The sequence below is a fragment of the Culicoides brevitarsis genome, chromosome 2 (assembly GCF_036172545.1).
Source record: "Culicoides brevitarsis isolate CSIRO-B50_1 chromosome 2, AGI_CSIRO_Cbre_v1, whole genome shotgun sequence".
NCBI lineage: Eukaryota > Metazoa > Arthropoda > Insecta > Diptera > Ceratopogonidae > Culicoides > Culicoides brevitarsis.
In genome coordinates, this window is record NC_087086.1 from 35,440,362 (window position 1) to 35,465,442 (window position 25,081).

General features: G+C 30.7%; 4 protein-coding genes across 15 annotated transcripts; 3 read left to right on the forward strand and 1 right to left on the reverse strand.

Annotated features, from left to right (window-relative positions):
- Positions 1-615: 615 nt before the first annotated feature.
- On the forward strand, positions 616-999 carry LOC134832311 (uncharacterized). Its single transcript, XM_063846296.1, has 2 exons — positions 616-804; positions 877-999. Exons 1-2 carry the CDS (start codon positions 638-640, stop codon positions 965-967), a joined length of 258 nt encoding a protein of 85 aa, XP_063702366.1. The 5' UTR covers positions 616-637; the 3' UTR covers positions 968-999.
- A 5,344-nt stretch (positions 1,000-6,343) lies between these two features.
- Positions 6,344-6,742, forward strand: LOC134829023 (uncharacterized). The gene is made up of 2 exons (XM_063842015.1): positions 6,344-6,572; positions 6,639-6,742. Exons 1-2 carry the CDS (start codon positions 6,344-6,346, stop codon positions 6,740-6,742), a joined length of 333 nt encoding a protein of 110 aa, XP_063698085.1.
- A 981-nt stretch (positions 6,743-7,723) lies between these two features.
- LOC134829024 (uncharacterized) lies at positions 7,724-9,656 on the forward strand. The gene is made up of 2 exons (XM_063842016.1): positions 7,724-7,796; positions 9,034-9,656. Exons 1-2 carry the CDS (start codon positions 7,724-7,726, stop codon positions 9,654-9,656), a joined length of 696 nt encoding a protein of 231 aa, XP_063698086.1.
- A 4,953-nt stretch (positions 9,657-14,609) lies between these two features.
- Positions 14,610-24,316, reverse strand: LOC134832766 (arginine-glutamic acid dipeptide repeats protein). Of its 12 annotated transcripts, none has more exons than XM_063846907.1 (14): positions 24,122-24,316; positions 23,249-23,348; positions 22,739-22,972; positions 18,294-21,714; positions 17,163-17,289; positions 16,952-17,093; positions 16,745-16,893; positions 16,620-16,673; positions 16,164-16,280; positions 15,970-16,099; positions 15,661-15,754; positions 15,478-15,569; positions 15,377-15,420; positions 14,610-15,106 (listed from the first exon to the last, which is right to left on the reverse strand). In XM_063846907.1, exons 2-14 carry the CDS (start codon positions 23,294-23,296, stop codon positions 15,040-15,042), a joined length of 4,719 nt encoding a protein of 1,572 aa, XP_063702977.1. In that variant the 5' UTR covers positions 23,297-23,348; positions 24,122-24,316; the 3' UTR covers positions 14,610-15,039. The 12 variants fall into 12 exon arrangements, with proteins under 12 accessions (XP_063702977.1, XP_063702985.1, XP_063702984.1 ...); XM_063846915.1 differs by having other exon boundaries at positions 15,970-16,096; positions 16,164-16,196; positions 23,231-23,348; XM_063846914.1 differs by having other exon boundaries at positions 16,164-16,196; positions 23,231-23,348.
- Between the last annotated feature and the right edge of the window lie 765 nt (positions 24,317-25,081).

Sequence of the window (25,081 nt, forward strand, 5' to 3'; positions counted from 1 at the left end):
TTTTGTTGCTTCTACTTTAATATGAAAATTATTTTTTAATATTTTTTTTAATTTCATTTTTTATTTTTTTTTTAATATTGAGTAAAATTTAAAATAAATTCAGATTTTTAATAAAATTATTTTTTATTAAAATAAAAATTAAATAAAATTAAATTTAATTAAAATACTAATTTCGAAGCATTGTTACGTCAAAAAATTCTTGCTTATTACAATTCGTTACAAGGACTATAAAATTATGGAAAAACCATATCACGTAAATTCCCATGACAAAAATAGAACAATGTCATGATCATTTTTTGCCGTAGAACAAGATCAAGTTTAAACCAGACAAGAAATGAAGAACTGTAATCAACATTTAATGACATTTTTGCTCATTTGATGAAAAAAAAAAAATTTTTTACGTTTCAACGTCTTTGACTCCAATTCAAGCACTTAAAATGCACTAAAGTTGTTCGAAATTCCGCTTCTGAAAATTTTCTGTCAACATTCATTCATGCTTGTAAAATTCTACGAAGACGCTCCATTGATAACAACTTTGCGTAACGTAAAAAAAATATAAATTTAGAGTGAGATTAAAAAAATTCAATCAGTTCTTACCAAAAGTTTGCCGAGATCAGACAAAAAAATCTAAAAAAAAATGAAACTCCTCATCGTATTATTCGCTCTTATCGCAGCTGCCTTCGCTGTTCCTCAATTCTACCCCGGAGGCGGTTTCGGCGGCGGTGGTTTCTCAGGATCTGCTTCAAATGCTGCTGCTAGCTCTCAATCTTTCAACCAAGGAGGCGGCTTTGGATATCCAGGCGGGTGAGTTTTCATCAAAAAAAAAAAAATTATTTAAAGGAAATATTTTTTAATTTTTTTTCTTTTAAAATTTAGTTTCGGAGGCGGCTTCAGCGGATCTGCTGCCAATGCTCAAGCTTCCAGCCAATCGTTCAACCAAGGAGGCGGTTTCGGATTCGGACGTTAAAAAAAATTAAAGAAAAAAAAACAAAATTCCTGAAATGTGTATTAAAAAAATAAAAAAAAAATCAATCAATATGTACTTTAAAAAAAATGAAAAAAATATAAATTTGAATTTTTTTAAATCTAATTTTTTAATCAAAAGCTGAAATCGTGTCTTTGTGAACAAAAAAAATAAATCGTGAAAAATCTCTGATTGGTTAAAAAAAATTTATGCGCAAGTTAATTTCCAATTCGGTCTCACGGAATAATTAAAAGCAAAAAAAAACATAAATTTTCATGTTGATCGCAACTTTTATTATCTCTAATTAGATTAATTCATTAGATAATTAACGACATGTATGGATGTAATTTATGGACGCCCCCCAAACATCAATCAAATGGCAGAAATTTTTATTTCCACGCGCGCTCTGAAAAAAAAATAAAAAAAAATTAAAATTCATTTCTCATAACTGAGTCCCTCGTGAATGCATTTGAAAGAAGAAATTCCATAAATGGCTAAATAAAGCGGTAAAAATGTTTCTTGTGCAAGAAGAAAAAAAATTGCGGCGAACATCATAAAATTGACAGTTAATATTAATTTATTTATTTCATATTTACCATAATTAGCACCTTATTGAGTCATATTTTGTGCTACTATGTTGGCGACATGCTGAGCAAAATGCTTTAAAACAGATAACAAGTGTTTTCCTAGGTAGTTACAAACCCTTTTTCCTGTCAATCAATCAAATTGAAATAATGAAACTTGATTTTTTAGAATTATTTGAAGTAATGTGAGCGCATTTTTGGTAAAAAAAAATTTTTTTGAGGTCCTGAACATAATTTGCATAAAAGAATCAAGTTTTGTTATGTTTAACGAAAAACTAGATTTTTATAATTAAATTTAAAATATGAATCGATTCGCGAAAAGAAATGAAAAATAAACAACTAAACTTATATGCTAATAATTGTTAATTGGAATAATAAGAAATACATATTTTACGACTTAATGAAAATTAATGCATAATAATGCTAATTTAATTCATTAAGTATTTTCTATAATTTTATTAAACTTGTGAAAAAATTATAAAAGCCTTTGTGAATTGAATGTTTATATGCGAAAAGTCATCAGAACTTAAAAACAAATAAAAATTGATCAAAAAATTTAAAATGTGCGTTGGGGAGAAATTTTTAATTTTGCACTGGGACAAAATTTGAAAATGTGTATTGGGGCAAATTTTCGGTTTTTTTAAAGAATTTTAAAGAAGAATATTTTAAAAATATTTTTTTATGAAAAAAGGTCTTAAAAAGTTAGAAAATAAACGAAAATTTGAGCAAAAAAAAATTAAAGCATTTGAGTTCGAGAATTTTAGATATTTGTTATTGAATTTTGAAGCTTTTAGTCTCTTGCTCAAAAAAATTTTCGTTTATTTTTAACCTTTAGAGCCTTTTTTCATAAGAATGTTTTTAAAATATTCTTATTATTATTATTTTTTTTATTTTATAAATGAAAATTAAATGCACTGAAATTTTGCCCCAATACACATTCTCAAATTTTGATAAATTGAAAATTGATAAAAAAAAATTAGAATTTACCCTGGTAGACATTTTCAATTTCGCACTGGGACAAAATTTGAAAATATATTTTCTTCTTCTTCTTCTTCTTATGCTTTATTATCATAAAAGATTGTTGTAAAAATTTAGATCGTTTATGATAATAAAACATAAGAAGAAAAAGAAGACATATTTTCAAATTTTGTCCCAGTGCGAAATTGAAAATGTCTACCAGCGCTCATTCTAATTTTTTTTAAATCAATTTTCATTAGTTTTGAAGTTCAGAAGACTTTCCGCATATAAAAATGTAAACATTCAATTCATAGAGGCTTTTAAAATCTTTTAAAAAAATTTGTCCCAATGCACATTTTAAATTTTTTAAATGAATTTTTAGTTAAAAATTAAATAAATTAGAACTTTTCTATTAATTATTTATTAAATTCTCGTTAATTTAAAGAAAAAAAATTAATAGAAATTAATTTTACTCTTTAAACAACCCACAGACTGACAAACTCTACATTTTCTTTCATCAAAACGTCATTTGCACTGCAAACTGAAAAATCAAAGGAAACCTCTGTCACACATTTAGTCGAATTGATTTTTATGGCAAAACTATTCACCGTTAACGAAACGCATTTTATTTTTACATCTCATCAAGAAGAAGTGTGAAATACGAATTTTTGAAGAAACCCAAAAATGGAAATGTCTTGTTTACAACTTTAACCGATTGCAGTTAGTAATTGAAAAAAAAACTATAATAAAGTTGTTATTCAGATTTCTCGTTAATAAAAGCCATTTTGGCAAAGGCAACTCCAACCATCATGAATAATTTTGAATGAAAAACCAGACGACTCCATATAAGGAATTAAGGAATTCTAAAGGAAAAAAAGCGTATCTTATATCTTCATTTAGTGCCATTTAAATACTTGAACAGAAATTTTTCGCTTTTTGTTAAAAAGTTTTTATTTGATCGCATTTAGGACCTCCCACGAATTTTTTTTTTCGGATTAAAAAAAAATATTTTCAATTGGATTTTGCTCAGTAGTGTACCTGACTAAAAGAAGTAATTATTGAAAAGATTAATTAAAATTCCCACTTGACCATAATTTTGATGCCGTATAAAAAGCAACTGTGAGGTGCCATTAATGGAAATTGCAACATGCGTGTCAATTTTTAGCGGAGATATGCAACAGACAGACATTCATTGCCCATTTGGAGCGAATATTTTGTCCGAAAATGCCTCGTGAAATAGTCAACATGTCACTCTTGGCTGATATGAATCTCAGAATAGGCACCCAACTCACAAATAGATGTAATTACAGATGCAATTGCACTAATATATGTGGCGAAAAAAAAATGCAATTTGTTCAATTTTTACAACATTGAAACCAGAACCAGTTCTGTTATCTAACGTGTGCACCAATCTATTGTAGCGAGAAAAAAAAACGAAAACCCACTTCCCCCGGGCTCGATATAAAAAGGAAATGCATTGCTATCATCATTACATTACATTTCAAGCAATCGCGCGGTTAATTACTACTTATTTTTATTTTCCGTCGTGTCGTGTTTCGAACAAAAATGAACGTAATTTACGTGACATTTTGCGTGCTTTTCTCGTTTTGCATTTTTGCGGGTGAGTAGAAGTGATCGAAGAGTGATTTTTTGCAACGTGATTCAATGAAAAATCTCCGTAAACAGATGCGCTTTTGACACCTCCGCGTTACATTGCGCCAAATGCGCATCTTTATCAGGCGTCGGCGAATCATTTTGGGCGCGGAAGACGCGCAGGAGGATTTTACATTGGAGGTCCGAGACAAACGCCGCAAGGATTTCGTTACCATTTTCAAACGATAACGGTTTAAAAGAGAGTCAAGGTCGAGTAACGTGTTAAAAACTTGTTGCGTCGTTGTTACAGAAGAAGAAGAACGGATTTCCCCAGCAAAACCAGTAGTAAATAAAGATTCGTTGAACAAAAAAAAATAATAATAATAATGTGGAAGTGTTTTTTTGTTTTGATGATGTTGTGGTTTTAGTTTTGTTAATGGGATTCTATTTTGAAAGGTAAATAACTCTTCTAGTATTCAAATGACATTCGTTCCAAAATTTAAAAAAAAATGTAAAGTGTCTGTCTGTTTACAAATTTTTAAAATATGTACTAAAATTATACCAAATAAACCTTTATAAAATTTGTGTCAATTAAGCGATGAATAAATGTGTCAAAATTCACAAAATTTTTGCTTGTATTTGTTTTTTCAAATTTCAAAAAAAATAAATAATATTATTTTTTTAGCAATTTTTCGAAAAAGTTTTTAAATTATTCCTCGAATAATCATAAATGCAACTCAAAAATAATTATTCTCAAAAATTTAGTCAAAAATATTTTTAGAAAAATTAAATTTCGTTAAAAATTCAAAAGAATTATGTACTTTATGGTAATTTAATATGAAATTCAAAACAAAATATTTTTTTGTTTGAAATTTTTGAATAAATCGAATAAAATTTTATGAATTAATGGCACTGAATCTTATACTCAATATACAGGAATATTTAGAAAATTTTTGTAATTTTCTATTAATTGTCTTAATTTTTCTGAACCAAAACTTTCTTTTTAATAATTCTGACAAATTACAAAAAAAATCGTAAAGCAAAATTTTTGTGCTCGTATTTAAAAATTTATGATTTTTTATTAATTAAAAAAATTATGTTGAATTAAAATTTGACTCAAATGTGATATTTTATAGTTTTTAAAGGTTTTAACTAATTTTCACAGAAAAAAATTGAAAAATTCATAATTTGACAAAAATTTCGAAAGATTCATCGAGAATTTAAAAAAAATGCTTCAATATGAAATTCATGCAAAATAAAAATTTAACCTTAAAGATGTAATTTTCGTTCTGGATGTCAAAATAAAGCAAATAGAAGCTTAAATTAATGGTGAGGGTCTAAATAGTTCAGGATTTTAGATTCTGGATTTTTTTGTTATAAATTTTGAAGAAAAAAATATTTTTAAAAGTTAGATTTTTGTTAACGATCTTATGCAAAATTATTGAAACTTTGAGGTCCCAACAATGAACTTTTGAAATTTGATTAAATTTGAATTGGAATCGTTGAATATTTCAATAAGTGAGCAACTTAATAGAATAAAATTTTAAAGATTTTGAATTTAATTCTAATTTAATTCTAATTCTAAATTGTTCAAAATTTTTAAAATGATTTAAAATAACTAAAATTTGAAAAAATTGTTTTTTCGTTTTAACAAAAATTTTGCAATTATTTGAAATTTTTTAAAAAGTTTTGAATCGAAATCCCATAGAAATTTTTCAACAATTTCAAAACTCATTGTTTGGAGACCAAATAATTTTTCTGAAAGTTTAAATTTTCTTCCCGGATTTTTTGAAACTCAATTGATGAGTTTAGTTGGATAACCTCTAATTAATTTTTATGTTTAAATTTTCTTTTGACTGGACTTTATGTGTTATTCGTTCGACTGTTAAACAAGCAATGATGATTTTTTTTCAAGAAATTGATTTTTGTACGAAAACTCCCGAGTTGCTCAAAAAATTCATGAAAGTAGAATTTGCAAGTGATTTAGATGTAAAATACGCTCAAATCCTATTTCCAATATTCGCATCATCCAAATTTTTAGTTACAAAATCCATACACTCCTAAAATAAAAAAAGAAGAAGAACATAAAGTCATTGAAACACATGACGTCATGTGAAACTTGTTAGAATCCGTCTAGAATGTCGTACGCAAAACAAGTTGGCTGAATTTGAATGTTGCGTTAGTCGAAAAGAAGTCTTCAAAACAATTAGATCGAAGGAAAAAACTTTCCGTTGAATTGTTAAAAATGAAATTTTTGTTGAAAATTCTGCTCGTCGCGGGCATCTTGATGTTCGCTTCTTCAGCTCCGCAATTCGGTAGAAGATTCGGGCATCATCATCATCATGGGCATGGTCGATTCCATGGCGGCGGTTTCGGAGGCGGATATCCTGGAGGTTATGGCGGATACCGAGGATATCCCGGAGGATTTGGAGGAGGATACCCAGGAGGCGGCTTTGGAGGCGGGCAAAGTGCATGTAAGTTTAAATTTTTTTTAGAAATTTCTCGAAATTTTTTTTAACGTAAATTTCTTACCTGTACAGCTTATGCCAACGCACAAAGTTTCTCCGCAAGTTTAGGACCTTTTTCGATATCCGCTTCGAATGCCAATGCCGCAGCTAATTCCTTCGGAGGATTTGGGCGATAAATAATTTTTTTGTATTTTAACTCTAAAAATAAATATCCGCTGTGATTAATTTGTAAAAAAAAAACAAGAAAAAGTGTTTTCGTAATCCTCGTCGGAATGCCAACTAGAAGGACAGATAAGTAAGTAGAAAAAAAAAACAAGTAATAAGAACGAGTAATTAAGTTCAAGACGATTTCTTGTCTTGTCAGTTGTTCTGAATCTGCATCGAGTGCAACATGAAATTCCTTTTGCTCTACATTTCTGTCATTTTTGTCCTATTTTCGACTATTCAAGCCTCTCCTGGCGGCGGATGGGGCCATCGTCGAGGTCCCTGGGGTAACAGGCACAGCAACTGGAGAAATCACGGACCATGGGGATCAAGACACGATGACAACAATAGTCAAGAAAACGACTTTGAGCCATGTCAAATCGAACAAAAAAAACCGGAAATCGCTAAAGATGTCAAAAATTCCGCGACATCTCAAGGACAATCGCAAGCACAGGCCATTAACATCAATATCGTAGAAAATCCCGATGGCTCGTTCAACATTTCGAAAAGTAACGCAGATGCTCTAGCTGCTGCTGCTGCTCAAGGAAATGGCGATGCTGGAGGTCAAGCGCAAGCACAGAGTCAAACAATTAACGTTAACATCATCAAGCCTCGTTAAATTCACACGTTGTCCCTCCCTACAAAAAAAAAATCACAGAATCGATTATTATTTTTAACTACTAGACATACCTACGACGTACACCTAATTTAGAAGATGAGCGAAAAAAAAAACAGACAAAAGAAGACGATAATAAAAAAAACACGGAAAAAACGTCACAACGCTACATTACTCGAAAACGTAACCGGTTTACCCAGTGTGGATACCAATTATTCTCCAGTCAAGCAAAAATATTCGGTAAAGATAGCACGAACTGTTTCTTGCTGAAATAATAAAAAATTATTTTATAACAAAGAATTTCGAATTAGAATTAAGTTAATTACCTGATAAAAACATGAACAAGGTCATTTTTGTTGCCTTTTTGTGTGTCGCTGAACTCGTGTCGTCGTCAGAACTCGAAACTTTGGGTAAGATCCGCTTTCTTCGTCGTATTGTGTCACTTTCTATGCAAATTTGGGTTAAGAATATTTAATTCGAGCGATTTTTTATAAATTATTTATTGTAAAAAAGTTAAAAATTGACAAAAATGTAAAAAAAATGAAATAAATTTACGGAAATGATTTTTAAAAATTAAAATTATCGTTTTTGGGTAATTTTATTCAAGAAGTCGTAAAAAGAATATTTTGTAACACATTTTAAAAGTTTGTTTAAGTAGGAAGGAAGTTTTTTGTGTCAAATTTTATATGAAAATTATTTTTTACTATTTTTTTTTCTTTTTAAAAACTCAATTAATATAGAAAAAAATAATTTAATAAAAATTTCAATGAAAATAAATTTAAAAATTTTACATATTCAGAAATTTTTTTTAATTTTAAAAAAAAAAAAAAAAAAAAAAATTTAACAAAAAAAAAATACGAAATTTTTTCAATTTTGTGCAAAAAATAAAAATGTTTTAATTAAAATTTTTAAATTATAAAACAAGTCTACAAAATGTACGAATTAAAAAATAAAAAAAATAACTAATTAAATTTAAATAAAAAATTATCAATTTATCAAGTATCCTACACGACTTTTTTAAGATTTTTTTAACGTTCAAAATTTAAAAAAAAAATCCAATCAAATAATTTTTTCTTCTTCTATCTAAATATTCGTTGTTTAAATTCAAGTTCATTTAAAAAAAAGGTATTCTAAATAAGGATTTTTTTTAATGTTTCATTTTTTGAAAAATTTTTTTCAAAAAAAAAAAAAAATAAATAAATAAAAATATAATTTAAAAAAATTATATATTTTTTATTTAATAAAAATTGAAAAAACATTTAAATTTATTTTTTTTTAATTTTATTTTTTTTTTTAATAATAAAAATAAATTAAATTTTATTAATTAATTAATTAATTAATAAAAAAATTTTAAATAAATAAAAAAATAATAAAAATAATTATTTTTTTTTTAATTTTTCTCGTGAAAAATAACAGATGTAATTTTTTTTTCTTGTGAAGAATAATTTTTGGATAAAATGTAACATTTCAAACATTTAAAAAATAAAAATAATTTAATCTTTTAACATAACTTTTTATTTTACCTTTAAATTTCACTTTTCAATTAAAACTTCGAGTTTCGAGCTCAATAATATTTTTTTTCATGAGAATTTTCTTCAAAATCCTTCAAAATATCCAAATTTTTAATGAACTCCTTTATTTCATCAGATCGCAAAGCTCGAAGTCCCCAATTCGGCGGATACGGAGGATATGGCGGTTTCGGAAGAGGTTACGGCGGCAGAAGACGCGGTCGTTACGAAGTTGTCTACATTGATCCTTACAATCAGGGCTTCAACCAAGGCGGAGGCGGAGGCTCTAACTCACAATCTCAAGCTCAAAGTCAAGCAACGAACATCAACATTAACGTTCCGCCCGGATTTCACGTCGAAAATGCGGGCGGCGGACAATCTCAAGCAAATGCGAATGGAAATTCCTTCGGAAATGGCGGAAATTCAAATTCTCAAGCTCAAAGTCAAGCGCAAAATGTGAATATCAACATTGTTCCATCTGGCGGGCATGGAGGACATCATCATCGTCGTCCTCCGCCACCCCCGCATTATCATGGGCATCCAGGAGGATTTTACCCTGGCGGCGGATTCAACGGGGGAGGATTTTCAGGCGCCAGTGCTAATGCAAATGCTTTTGCCGGCAACGGATTCAACAATCCCGGATTCAATCCGTATTACAATCCCGTGGGAAATGCTGTCGGAAACGCCGTTGGCAATATTGTGGGTGCGGCATTTAGTCAAGCAGCTGCAAATGCAGGTTCCTTCGGTTTCTACGGGCGGTGATAATTTATTTGCTGTTTTTTTTCGTCGAATAACACGAAAAATGACGCAAAAAGTTGTTGGACAAGAATATTAAGTTAAAATTTTATTTTATTATTATTTATGATTCTGATGGGACTCGATCGTGTCTCATCAATTAACTTCAAATAAACTAAAAACACAAAAAAAATCTTGAAATTTCATCCAAAATACGGATTTTGTCCCATTTGCGGGTAAAATCCGCCAGCAAATGGTTGATGTTGGAACCCAAAATCGTTCGTGTTTGGATAATTTTGCGAAAATCCGAAGCCATTCCGCGGCGGAAGCACATAATTTGGATTTGCATGACGATTTTCGTGCAAAGTTGATGGATTTTGTTGCTTCGATCCGTTCTCAAAGCCTCCTTGAACTCCGTGTTGATTTAAATTTCGTTGATTATTCCATCGTTGATGCTCCAACGTGCTTTGTTGCGACGGCACTTGACGATTTTGGTAATTATTGGATTGACCATGACAAGCAATTATCACGAACATGAAGACAAAGCTCGTCAAAACACGAAAAATGAACATTTTTTCAGTTGAGATGCAATTTTTTCAAGTCTTTCACTGATAATCGACAATTACTTAATACGAGAAAGAACAGTTCAAGTCGCTTTTTATATAAAAAAAAAATAATAAAAATGTAAGTACGAAGAAGAACAGTGTTACGCAATGAATTTTTACCGTTAGTAAGTTTTACATGAGTTTCTTTGGGATTTGAGCGCACTGTGAAGTAATAAAAAAAGTTATTAAATTATTTTTAAAAATATATCAAACCGCAGATTTCAGATAAATTGATGCAAATTGTAGAATTTTGTGGTTTGTTATTGTTGATTTTTTGACAATAAAAATATTTTTTGCGGAATTTCATCGAATTTTAATTTAATTGTTTAGTCGTTGATGATTTATAGTTCACACGAGACTTTTCATAAAAATGTATAACTTTTTAAATTCTTTGTAGAAAAATTGGTTCTCAAGCTTGAAAATTGAAAAATAAAAATACTTAAAAAAGTCATTTTCATTTTGAAGGCATATTTGACGTAACAAGTCATTTTTTAACCTGTTTTAAGCCTAAAATTGAATAAATATTCATTCTAAAGATGATTTTTGTTCATATTGGGTCGATATTTGACGAAACAAAAAAATCAGAGTTTGGAGGTTCAAACTCTGATTTTTTTGCAAGTCATTTTTTGATCAGTTTTAAGCCTAAAATTGAATAAATATTCATTCTAAAGATGATTTTTGTTCATATTGGGTCGATTTTTGACGAAATAAAAAAATCAGAGTTTGGAGGTTCAAACTCTGATTTTTTTGCAAGTCATTTTTTGATCAGTTTTAAGCCTAAAATTGAATAAATATTCATTCTAAAGATGATTTCTGTTCATATTGGGTCGATATTTGACGAAACAAAAAAATCAGAGTTTGGAGGTTCAAACTCTGATTTTTTTTGCAAGTCATTTTTTGATCAGTTTTAAGCCTAAAATTGAATAAATATTCATTCTAAAGATGATTTCTGTTCATATTGGGTCGATATTTGACGAAACAAAAAAATCAGAGTTTGGAGGTTCAAACTCTGATTTTTTTTGCAAGTCATTTTTTGATCAGTTTTAAGCCTAAAATTGAATAAATATTCATTCTAAAGCTCATTTCTGTGCATATTTCTAAAGATGATTTTTTTTCTGTTTTAAGCCATATTGGGATTGGAGGTCTGTGCAAGTCATATTGGGTCGATATTTGACGAAACAAAAAAATCAGAGTTTGGAGGTTCAAACTCTGATTTTTTTTGCAAGTCATTTTTTGATCAGTTTTAAGCCTAAAATTGAATAAATATTCATTCTAAAGATGATTTCTGTTCATATTGGGTCGATATTTGACGAAACAAAAAAATCAGAGTTTGGAGGTTCAAACTCTGATTTTTTTTGCAAGTCATTTTTTGATCAGTTTTAAGCCTAAAATTGAATAAATATTCATTCTAAAGATGATTTCTGTTCATATTGGGTCGATATTTGACGAAACAAAAAAATCAGAGTTTGGAGGTTCAAACTCTGATTTTTTTTGCAAGTCATTTTTTGATCACTTTTAAGCCTAAAATTGAATAAATATTCATTCTAAAGTTGATTTGTGTTCATATTGGGTCGATATTTGACGAAACAAAAAAATCAGAGTTTGGAGGTTCAAACTCTGATTTTTTTTGCAAGTCATTTTTTGATCAGTTTTAAGCCTAAAATTGAATAAATATTCATTCTAAAGATGATTTCTGTTCATATTGGGTCGATATTTGACGAAAAAAAAAATCAGAGTTTGGAGGTTCAAACTCTGATTTTTTTTGCAAGTCATTTTTTGATCAGTTTTAAGCCTAAAATTGAATAAATATTCATTCTAAAGATGATTTCTGTTCATATTGGGTCGATATTTGACGAAACAAAAAAATCAGAGTTTGGAGGTTCAAACTCTGATTTTTTTTGCAAGTCATTTTTTGATCAGTTTTAAGCCTAAAATTGAATAAATATTCATTCTAAAGATGATTTCTGTGCATATTGGGTCGATATTTGACATAACAAAAAAATCAGAGTTTGGAGGTTCAAACTCTGATTTTTTTTGCAAGTCATTTTTTGATCAGTTTTAAGCCTAAAATTGAATAAATATTCATTCTAAAGATGATTTCTTATCAGTTTGGAGGTTCAAACTCTGATTTTTTTTGCAAGTCATTTTTTGATCAGTTTTAAGCCTAAAATTGAATAAATATTCATTCTAAAGATGATTTCTGTTCATATTGGGTCGATATTTGACGAAACAAAAAAATCAGAGTTTGGAGGTTCAAACTCTGATTTTTTTTGCAAGTCATTTTTTGATCAGTTTTAAGCCTAAAATTGAATAAATATTCATTCTAAAGATGATTTCTGTTCATATTGGGTCGATATTTGACAGATTTTTTTGCAAATTTTTTTCAGTTTTAAGCCTAAAATTGAATAAAAACAAAAAAATTCAGATTTCTGTTCATATTGGGTCGATATTTGACGAAACAAAAAAATATTGGAGGTTCAAACTCTGATTTTTTTTGCAAGTCATTTTTTGATCAGTTTTAAGCCTAAAATTGAATAAATATTCATTCTAAAGATGATTTCTGTTCATATTGGGTCGATATTTGACGAAACAAAAAAATCAGAGTTTGGAGGTTCAAACTCTGATTTTTTTTGCAAGTCATTTTTTGATCAGTTTTAAGCCTAAAATTGAATAAATATTCATTCTAAAGATGATTTCTGTTCATATTGGGTCGATATTTGACGAAACAAAAAAATCAGAGTTTGGAGGTTCAAACTCTGATTTTTTTTGCAAGTCATTTTTTGATCAGTTTTAAGCCTAAAATTGAATAAATATTCATTCTAAAGATGATTTCTGATCATATTGGGTCGATATTTGACGAAACAAAAAAATCAGAGTTTGGAGGTTCAAACTCTGATTTTTTTTGCAAGTCATTTTTTGATCAGTTTTAAGCCTAAAATTGAATAAATATTCATTCTAAAGATGATTTCTGTTCATATTGGGTCGATATTTGATGAAACAAAAAAATCAGAGTTTGGAGGTTCAAACTCTGATTTTTTTTGCAAGTCATTTTTTGATCAGTTTTAAGCCTAAAATTGAATAAATATTCATTCTAAAGATGATTTCTGTTCATATTGGGTCGATATTGCTTTGGATGTCTTATTTATGGTTCTTAATTTGAAAACGGAAAGATAAAAAAAATCAAATTTCACAAAAATTTCAATTTTTAGCAAAGAAAAATAACAAAACATTATTGAAGCCACAGTCACTAAAAAACATTTTTTTTATATTATTTACGATACAATTTATTTTATTTTTCACTTTTTAAATTAATTACTTTTTCAAATATGTTCAAAATAATTGAACAGCATCTTATTCTTCTTTTCTTATGTACTCTCAATCTATTTAAATATCCTTTTTCATTATTTTTATATTTATACTTTTTTTTTGTTTTATTTATATAATAATTGATATTATTTTTATTTATTACAGTAATAATAGTTATTACAAATTAAACTAATTGTTCCATTTTTTCTCCTTTATTTTTTTTCACTGACTTCATTAAATTTCTTTTTTTTTGTATATTTATTAAATCTACATCTTTATTTTGTGTGTTGGTTGAAAGAACTCTGTTTTACTTCACTATTTTTTGTTATTGTTAATTTTTTTGACCGATATGAATAAAAGTGCGTTTTATTTTTTAAAAATAATTTTTAAAATTAAAAAAAATTAAATAAATCAACTGAAATTTTAGATCGCAAATGATGAGTAGATAAGATACTGACCAGTCAGAACTTTTTTTTTTTTAATTAAATTCACTTGCATTTTTTTTTAACTTTTTTCAGTTGAAAATCGTATATCAAAGAATAAAATACCTGAATTAATTTTTCCTCTGGGCAAATTCACTTTTTTGTTAAATTTATAAATAAATTTAAATTTTATTTAACTAAAAATTATATTGGAACTAAACTTTTTTTTTACTTTAAGTATTTTTTTTTTGTAAATTTTATTTTATTTTCCTTAAATTTAATAATAAAACTATTTGTCACTACTTTTTTTTTGTTGTTTTTCCTAATTTTCATATTTTTTAAGTTTTAGCAACATCTAAAAAAATATCAGTATTTTTTTCCTTTTTTGTTCACTTTTCTAAAATCTAGTTTTAGTGCTTTTTTTAAGATTTTTAAAGTTTTTAATTAAATATTTTTTTTTATTTATTTATTTAATATAATAATGTTAATAATTATAATAATGAATTAAAACACCACTACTGTTGATATAATCCTTAAATGCTATTTTTTTTTAAATAATACAAAATAATTGTTAAGATGATTTTTTTCATGAGTCAATTTATATCTAGCTATACAAAATATTTTTGATGGTAATATAATTTTTTTTTTGAGTAATATTTTGTTTTTTGTTCATTAATATAGTTAAAAGTAGAATAATTTTTATAAATAAGAGGAAAATACTTATTTTTGTCTAGTTTTTCATTTTTTTTAATACAAACACGCATAAGAATAATAATTTTTTAATATATTTTATCATTAAAATAGGGCCTCCATCAACGAGGAAAGAGGAATTTTGGTATTAAATAGTTGTTTTTGTGTTCTTCTCTGGATTTGCGACACTTTTTTAAATAAATACTTTGATTTTCGCTTGTGAGACCTTCGTCAATTGTCACTTTTTTTGTTTTTTTAATTTAAAATATATACTTAAATATTTTATTTTTTTAAATATTTTTTACAAACACACTATTTTTTGTTTTTTTTTCCTTCAAAAGAGAGAGTTATAAGTTAAAAGTTGCCTTAAATTGTAAGGTTTTACATTTAGATTGGAGGTTTGCCGCGTGCAGCTTCCTCGAGTGCTCGTACTTTCATTTCACGTTCCTGTTGTCTGTAAAAAAAAAAATTAAAAATTAATTTTTATTGAAAAAATTTTAAATTTTAATTAAAAAAAATCATTTTACGTTCTAAAAAGCCTGATTTTGAAGCACATACGAACGTAAGTGTCAAGATATCAAGATTTTATTAGCAAAATGGATGGAAAATTTGTATTTTTTAAGGGGGTGGCAACCTGCAAGAAATAAAGAATCGGGAAAAAGACTTTATTACTTGCTGTTACGTGAAAAAATTTCCATCGAGGCATTTGGAACGAGTTTCTTACCTAAAATAATGTTCCTGCATTGACTGCCTTTGGAACTCAGCAGCCTAAAAATCAAAAAAATGGTAAGTTTTTTGAATTTTTTATGAAAAATTAAAGCTTACCTGCAACTGATCAGCGTAGGACATGCGTAAAAAGGGGTCTGCTGGATCCCTCGGTAACATAATGTTCGGTCTCGCATAAGAAGGTACATTCGCTGTCAAAGGAAAATTTGAAAAATATTAATTTTTGTCGATTTTTTTGATGAAAAACATCAAAAATATGAAAAAAATGTTATACAAACTCACGTGGTAGCTGAAATCCTGCCTCAGATTGCTGCTGTGAATGTAAATGGACATGAGTATGATTATGGGAGTGATAGTATTCACCAGCCAATCGTAGCTAAATAATAATATTGTACAATAACGTAAGTTGTTTTGATGAAATCATAAGAAAATCAGGTAAAAAGAGTCATCAAACACAGTTAACAGAAAAAAAAAACGGAAAATTTGTTAGAAAAAGGACAGAAAAGTCAGTTATGGCATGAATGAAATACGAAATGGCTGGTGAGGCGGTTGTTAGAGGTAATAATAATAATAAAAATATCGTAATCTTACTAATAAATGTTTTACCATTGGGTCTGACGGATCCATCAAATGTGGAGGAATACCCAAACGTTCGCGTTCCAACTGCGAAATTGCCGCTGGATTTGCGTACAACGGAAATTGGGACGGGTGCATCCCTCTGCTTGAACAGAAAAAATCCAAAATTAGCCTTTTTGATCCAAAAACTGAAGAAAAAACGAACAAACCTGCGATACAACTCCATCCAATGGGGATCCAATCTAGATGCGGGCGGCATTCCAGGAGGCATTCCGGGTATATGCATTCCAGGTTGCATCGGATGTTTATGAGGATCATCAAATTCCCTAAAAAATATAAAAATTTTTTAAAATTTTTGAAAAATTTACAAGTTAAGGGTCGAAATGGAGTGAATTCGATGAAAAATGGTGCAAAATCGATCGGAAAAACGAAAATCGGAAGCGATGAATGAAAATTATAACGAAATGTGGCATGAAATGGATGAAGTCAACTACTTTTGACTTACAATTCGTTCCCAAAAACCAATTCCAAAGCCAAACCGGAGTTTTTTTAACATAAAAAAAATTAGAAAAAGTTAGAAAATTTTTTTCGAAAGTTATCGCATGTCGTAAATGAATGAAAATCGGTTAAATGAATGACGTGACGAGTTAAAGTTCGTAACTGACCTATCACGATTGTAAAATGGATGGAAGGAGGGCGGCACCATCGATTCCACAGAACTACAAAAGTTGTCAAATATTTGTTTAAAGACGAATTTCACAAAAAATTCGTGATAAAAACCGATTTTTACCTGAATCCAACATGAGGTCTTGCATATTCGGAAAGTTGTCGCAGCGCAGGAGTGTCTGGATATTTGACTTCTGGCTTCATACTTGATCCCGGAGTCGGAGGTAAAGATTTCTGTTGTGCTTGTTGGGCTTGTTGTTGTGCTTGCTGAGCCTTTTTCAAGAAATTTTTGTTAAAAATTGATTTTTTTCATGAAAAATTTAAAACTTACTTTTCTCTCACGTTCCTTTTCAGCCATCTTTCGATCGCGCTCTTCCCGTTTCTTCGCTAATTTAGAATCAGGCACTGGCTTGAATTCTAAATCTGTACGAGTGCATGAGTTGTAGTCACCTCTGTCACATCGTCGGACAAATCTGAAGAAAAGAATTTCATTTTTTCATGAAAAAATTATTTTTTGAAGAAATTTAAAGCAAAAAACGTACATTGCGGATTGTGATCTGTGACATTCGGTGTCGTCGGGTTTAGCTTCAGGACTTGGGCCTCGATCGATATTGTGAACGGGCGATGGAGGTTCAGGATCTGGCTCAATATCCAATGTGTCGACTTGTACTGAAATTAGTTGTTATGAAAAATTAATTGTCAAGGTAATTAAAAAAATTTTTTTTGACTTAAAATATTACTCAAAAAAATTTAAATAAAATAATTTTTATAAAAAAAAGGAAAAATTAATTAAAATAAAAAAATTAATAAGAAAAAATAATAATTTAATTAAATAAATTAAAAATTTAATATAAATTAATTAATAAATTAAAAATTTAATTTAAAAAAAATTAAAAATTTTTGTCCCAAAAAAATATTATTATAAAAACTTTAAAAATTAAAAAAAAAATAATTTAAATAAAAATAATTAAATTCAATTAATTAAAATAAAATAAAAAAAAATAAAATTCTAATATATTCATATAAATTAAAAAATCAAGCGTTTATATTTAAAGAAATTCAATAGAAAAAAATTAAATTATTGAAAAAGAAAGGTAAAAATAAATAATAATTTTATTTAATACTAAAGGTTTTAATCATTTAAAAAAAAATAAATTTTAAATATTTTAATTTTGATGTAAAATAAAAAATATAAATTTGGTAATAAAAAATTATTATTAATTTTATTATAAATTTTAATTATTTTTTTTTAATTTTTGAAAATGTTTTTGTTCTGATTAACAATTAACAATAAGAATTTGTCAAAAATTGAGAATTTTTTTTTTATAAAAAAAAAACAAAAAATTTTCATTGAGTATCAAAAAATAAAATTTTCATTGAAAATCAAAAAATAAAATTTTTTAGAATGATAAAAAATGAAAATAAATTTTTTTCATTGGAAAATTTCATTGAAAATTAAAAAAAAATTTCTATATGTATGATCAAAAAATGGAAAAATTTTTAGAAATTGAAAAAATTTTTTTTTGAGAAATTGTAAATAAATAAACTTTTTGAAATGATTTTAAAAAAATTCTCTAAAATTTTTTGAGTTTTTAAAATGAGACAAAAAATTTGAAAAAAAATTTAGGATAAAATATAAAAAAATTTTAAATAAAAAAATAAACTTTTCTTACATGGTCCATGTCCCGCAGCAGAAAGTGCATGTCCTCTGAGTGCTTCCATGTGCGTTTGTTTGCCCGCCATATGCGGATCCATGTACGGATGTCCCGGCGGATATCCCGGATAACCTGTTGGCGGTCCCGAACTCGATGGTTTTGGCGTCGTCGGAGTAGGCGTCTTGTTTTTATCATGCGGCGTAAGTGGTTTGCTATTCCCGTGCGGCGATTCATCTTGTCTCGGAGGCGGAACACTCGTCGGATGATGTCCCATTAATTGACCATCGGGACCCGGAGGCTTAATATACGCAAATCCCGGTCCATACGGCGAAGGTCCATACGGAGAATATCCCGGCGGAAAGGGACCATGCGGATAAAACATCGACAACGGATGCGCATACGGGTTTTGCGACGGATGCAGCATCGCTTGCGACGGATGTCCCATCATGGGAATCGGCAAAGCCATCGAAGGGTGTTGTGCGTGTCGAATAACAGGCGGCGATGCGCCAGGTCTGAAATGCGATGGCGGCGGCGGAGAAGTGCCCAAACTTCCGCGTTGATGTGGTCCCGACGATGGATAAAGTTTGTTCAGCGGACTTACCATCAACGAGGAAACACTCGTGGGAGGCGGCGTCATGTGAGGTGATTGTTGTCGCATAATTTGACGTTCGCGTTCTGCAGCGATGGCAGCCATTGTCGACGATGCGGTTTGCGAATGAGGTCCCAGGGGACTTTGTGCGATCGGATGCAAGGGAGATGTTCGACTCAAACCGCCAGCTTGACTTCCGGCAGGGCTCTGCGAACGATGAAGCGAATTTGAAGCACTCGAAACACTCGGACTCGATCGATTAATCGACGAAGCTGAGGGAGTATTTTGCGTCGAAGCTGCGGATGACGACGAAGATGGCGGCGGATGTAAATCTGTGCGAGCACTTGGCGAACGACGTCCTGCTGCGACATCCATGAGTGTCGTTAATGCACTTGAAGGTTGCGACGGCGGTCCAATTAGCGACAATGGAGCATTTGGGCCGCCCATAGATGGCGGTAAAAGAGCGCCGGGATGCAAGGGACCTCCAAGATGCGACGGCGGCAAATGCATATTGGGATGCGGTAAGTGCAAAGGCAGTGAATGATTCAACATTGCGGCTGCGGAAGGCGGCATTCCCGGAATCATGGGTGTCATGGGCGACGGCCCACGTGCAGGAGGACCTCCATTTGGATCGCGCGCTGAATGCGGTAACGCTTCGTTGGGTCTTCCCGGCGCTGCTGATATGTTTTGCGACGATGCCGATGGAAGCGGAGGACCTCCGAGTGACGCAAATTGCGGAGATTGCGTGGCGCCTTGATGCGCAGCAGGCGGAAATTGACCCGTTGTGCTGCTGGGGGGCTTCGAATCTTGATACGGGCGATGGAAGGGTCCCGTTGACGAGAAGAACGGCGATGGGCTTTGCGTTGTCGGTGTCAATGCGTTACTCGACGTTGGCGGCGTGTTAGCAGGACCTGATTGCGATGTCAAAGGAGACCAATTCTCACCCGGCAATCGTGATGGGATCGCAAGCGGCGGTTGTGAACTACTATTACTTCCCTGACTATCCTGATTCGGCGTGACGCGAGACGAGGGACTTTCAGGTCTTGCATATTTCGCTGGATCACTATTTTTAATCAAATTTTCTGCCGAAAATTGCAACTTGGGCATTTGTTCTCCGCCGAATTTCATACCGAGATGCGCATCAGGAGCGCCAAATTTCATGTCTTGAGGTCCCATTGGCGGATATTTGCCTGTAACGGGATCAAATTTCATCATTTCCGCACCGTATGGATGTCGAATTGCTCCGGCGGGGGGATAAGCACCTTTTAATGGAACACCATCGTATTTTGTGTCGCCCTCCGGAGCGGGCGGAGGATATTTTCCGCTTCCCGAAAGGTCTTGTGCGAATGATTTGATCATTATTTGATCTCCAGATGCGGGAGGTTTATCCGCGAAAACTTTCGTTTCGACTTTTTCGTCTTCCGCGGAGGCTGTTGGAGCCTTTGTAGTTGTCAAATTTTCCGCATCTTCGGAATTTTCGGCTTTTTCTGTGTCAACGGGGAGTTTTTCGTCGCCAACTGCGGGTTTTCCCTCCGATTTGATTTCTAATTTCACTTTGAGATCATGCGGTTCGTTTTCTGCGGGTGTTTCCGCTTGATTGTTTTGTTCGTCGCGCGGTTCCTTCTTTATGCTGTAGACGACATCTTTCACTTCTTCCGTGTTATTCGCGTTATTTGCGGTTTCTTGTTTCATGTTTGCGAGTTGTTTCAGCATTTCTTGCTCTTTGACGGGAACTGCGGGTGTTTCTGGGGCGTCGTCATCCTTTTTCGCGTCATTCGGAGCGATTTCTTTGTCGTCCGTGACGGGATTTTCAGTTGGTTTTTGATCGGCGACGATTTCTTCTTTGGGCGATGATGTTTTTTCGTCTGTCGGCAATGACAGCGGGTCTTTTTCTTCGCCTTCTTTTGCAACGAGGGCAGTTTCTGAGGGCTCGCTGTTCGATTCGGCTTCGTCGAGCACACTTCCGGGACGACTGTCGGTTGTTACGCTCTCCGCCGGGCTGTCGGAACGCTTGCGTTTCATGTCTTTGTCGTCATTTTGCTCGATGGGCTCCGACTCGTTGGGGCGTTTCTTGCCCTTTTGCGGCGTCTCTTTCGTGGCTTTGTTGTTCTTCTTCTCCGTCTTGCTCGGCGTCTTTGGGTTGTCATTTTGCGCGGTCGTGTCTGGCGTGTCGGTGCCACGTTTCGCCCGTTTGCCACTCGTATTGTTTTGATCCTTGGCTGTTTGTTTGTTGCGTGTACGCATTCTCGATGGTGATTCTTCACCAAATTCTCCACTGGCTACAATTGATCCTTTGTTTGTTGTACTCGAATCACTGTCGCACTCACTAGCATCGTCCTCCGAAACGGAGCTGTTTTCTTCCTTGTTGTTGTTCGTGTTGCTGTTCGTGCTATTTGTCGTCGTCGTGGTCGTGTTTGTCGTCGTGATCGTGGAGGCAGCGACAATTGTCGTTGGCGTCGTTTCGGCAACTTGCGGTTCGGGCGTTTGATCCTTGTTGTTTTTGTTGTTTTCCTTCTCTTTTGCCGTTTCTTTGTTATTATTGCCGGCGTTGCTGTTTGTTCGTGTATTACGGATGCGACGCAAGCTGCTTGCGCGTCTTCGGCGATGCGGGCGATTATTATTCGCGCCCGGAGTTTTCTTCCACAAGTAGTAAAACTCTACTAATTCGGGGGTTGCCTTGTGCGGCAATAAATCTGTGTGTATGCGAAAAAAGTTTTTTCCAAATTGTCGTAATCCTTTGATAAATCGTTTTGTTTCTTCTTCTGTCCACTTCTTGTCAATTCCTTTTGGCACCGGAAATTTTAATAGCGCTTCCAGAGCTTTACCAGGATCGTATCCAGAATCGTGTAGCTGTAAAAAATTAAGAAAAACAAATTTTAGAATCTCTTTTGTTTTCAAAAAAAAAAATTTATAAAAAAAAGTAAAAAATTTAAAATGAAAAAAAAAAAAAAAAAAAATTTGAAAAATTTTGAGAAATTTTCTGATATTTCATAGAAACAAAATAAATAATTAATTTTAAAAAATATATTTTAAAACGTATTTTTTTAATAAAAAAAAAATATTTTAATTTAACATTTTTGAATAAAAGAAATTAAAAATAAATTATGAACATTTTTAAAGAACAAAAGAATAATCAAAAAATTTTGTAAAAAAATATTTTTTTTTATTTTTATGAATTTTAATTAATTTTTTTGAATTTTTATTTATTTTTATGAAAAAAATTAAATAATTAATTAAATGCAATAAATAATATTAATAATAAATATTTATTATTGAAATTAAATATTTAATAATTTTTAAATAAAATTGAGACAAAGCAATTATCAAAAAAATATTTTCGATTTTTTTCGAATTATTTTTATTTACTTTTTTTAAAATTTATTTTTTATTTGATTTTTTTTAACTTATTTTTTATTTTACTCTCAGAAAATGTTAAATTTTTTTAATTTTAAACAAAATTCTTTTGGAAAAGATTAAAAATTTTATTTAATTAATTCAAAAATTCAAAATTTTCTCATTTTTTTGTGAAAATTCATCAATTTTGTAAAAAAAAGTATTAATTCAAAAATAAATTAAAATTAATTCAAAAAAAAATTTAATACAAAAAAAAAAATTTCAACATCTTTTTAGAAATTTTGAGAAAAAATGACTTTCCGAATTTATGTTTTTTTTTCTTTCTAATGTTTCAAAATTCTATCAAATAAAAATAATTTTTGATTTTTGAATAGATTTTATAAAAAAAATATTATTTTGAAATTTTTTAAAAATTATTTTAGGTCGAAATTTGAAAATTTTTTGTTAAAAAAATTAATTTTCATGTCGTAAAATTAAAAAAAAAAATAATTTTTTATAAAAAAAATGCAGAAATACTTACAACGTCTAATGCGTTTATTGTTGTATCGTCTCGACTAGCGGCCACACAACCATCTTCAGGTGAACCACCGTCGCACATTCCTTGAAAAGCTGAGATAGAACGTGCTGCACGTAGGTACATTAACAGGTCCCCATCCAATACAACACCGGGATTCCAACGTGTCTCTTCCAATTCACGTAGACCATCTTTTTCCGGCTTGTAATTCTCAATTGGCTGATAATCTGGTAGTTTAGCCTTTGAAAAAAATATTTGTAAGTCAAAATTTGATTTTTTCTCTTGCGAGACCCTGAAAAGTTTTTGTTAATTTGTGTGTGTTTGATGTTAATGTTTTGTGTAATTTTGAAATTTTGCTCATTTTTAAGAAACTATTCGTCACTCGGGTGATTTTTTTTGTGACAATAACTTCTTAAAAAGAATTTTTTTCGATATAAAAAAAATCAAAAAAATTATAAATGTTACCACATGGATGGATGTGTGAATTGTGTTACGTACATAAATATCGCCGTTTACCTGATGACCAGGACCCACTCGAATTTCACCTTCAGTTGTTGCAGCCATTAATACGGACAACTACCGATTCTGAGCAGACATCCGTTGGGTTAAACGATACCTGTGTGCGAGAAAAAATCGATTAACGTCGATCACTCGAACGAAAAAAAAATTAATTTGTCATCGTAATTATTTCTTCGTTTTGCTGGATTTCTTTTTTCCCATTCCGTTCTCTCTCTTTTACTCGCGCCGTTGTTAATGCCACACACTGCACTGAGCATTTCATTCATTATTCCCAATTAGGCCGATACAACTTTCGAAAATGTATCAAAAATCCTTCTTTTTAATTATTTTTTAAATTTTTATAATATAATTTTAAGCAATTTCGAACTAAAAAATCACATATTTTTTGTTGAAAAATCTGTTTTTTCCTTTTTTTTAATAATTTTAATAATTTTAAGTTAATAATTTTCAAATTTTTGAAACAAAAAATTTTTTTTTCATAATTTTTTTCTTAATTTTCACCAAAATTTTTGAAACTTTATTGAAAATTTTAATTTTTGCACTAAAAATACTTGATATTCCTCCTCCTTCATAATTTTTTGGAACATTTTCGACAGTTGTAACACCCTGACATCACGTACGCATCATTGTTTAGACTCCGCTCGATGGCGAGTACGCGCCCCCATACGACACAGAACAATATGGCGTAGACTCGTTCAAATAAACTCATTAAAAATGTACCAAAAGCACGGAAAATCTTCACTTTTTCCGGATTTTCGTGAAAATTTCCTCGAAATTCTGCGCCAAATTGCATCACGAGTCGCAGCTTTTGCGTGTGAAATCCCCCAAATCGATAAATTACGACGGAAAGTGAGCTTTTTATGTAAATACCATTTATCTGACTGATTTCTTGTGCATAATAAATTTGAATATCTTCTCTTGCGTTTACTACGATTAAGGACTGGATACTTTTGCGTTAATTCGTTTCCCGGGTCACTCGCGTTGCGTATTTGGGACTTTTTTGCACTTTTATTGCATTATTTATACACGAATTTTGTGGAAAAAAAGAATGCACAAATTTGATGGCTTTGTCTCAGTAAGTGATTACTTTCACGCGCCCGAACGCCTCACGAAACACGGATTAACGGAAGCGATTTTCTCATTTTGTTACGTCTCGAGGCACGATGGATTTCGTTGGATTTTGACAGTTACGAGCCTCTTGCTGACAGTTGTTGAATACGCTGACCAGATTGCTTCGGATTTGGGGAGGTGAAATTTTTAATGCAAATTTTCGAGTTTTTGACTAAGTTTAGGTCTTATTTGAATGATATTTGGTCGATTTTTGAAGAAATAAAAAATTAAAAAAAAAAATAGAGAAAGTAGACGTCTAAAGAACGACATACTATATCGCATTTCAATGTTATATATCTACGCTTTTTTGTACTCCTCAATTCACATTTTCCTACTCCTCATGGCCCTTTCGTAATTTCATACACATTCAAAACAAAACTATGTTAAAGAAATTTTTTTTTCAGTTTCAATTTTTTGGCAGTTTTGAGTTATAAAATGACTAGAAATGATAAATTATAGCCCTCTTACAAATTTTTATCCATTTGGAGCAAGATTTGACAAAAATTGCTTTGACACAGTTTTTGACATAGTTTTTGACACAGTTTTGCTCTTGATTTAGTTTTCAAATCAAAACTGTGTCAAAGAAAAAATTTTTTTTCAGTTTCAATTTTTTGGCAAATTAGAGCCCTCTGACAAATTTTTATCCATTTGGAGCAAGATTTGACAAAAATTGCAAAACTGTGTCAAAGAAAAAATTTTTTTTCAGTTTCAATTTTTTGG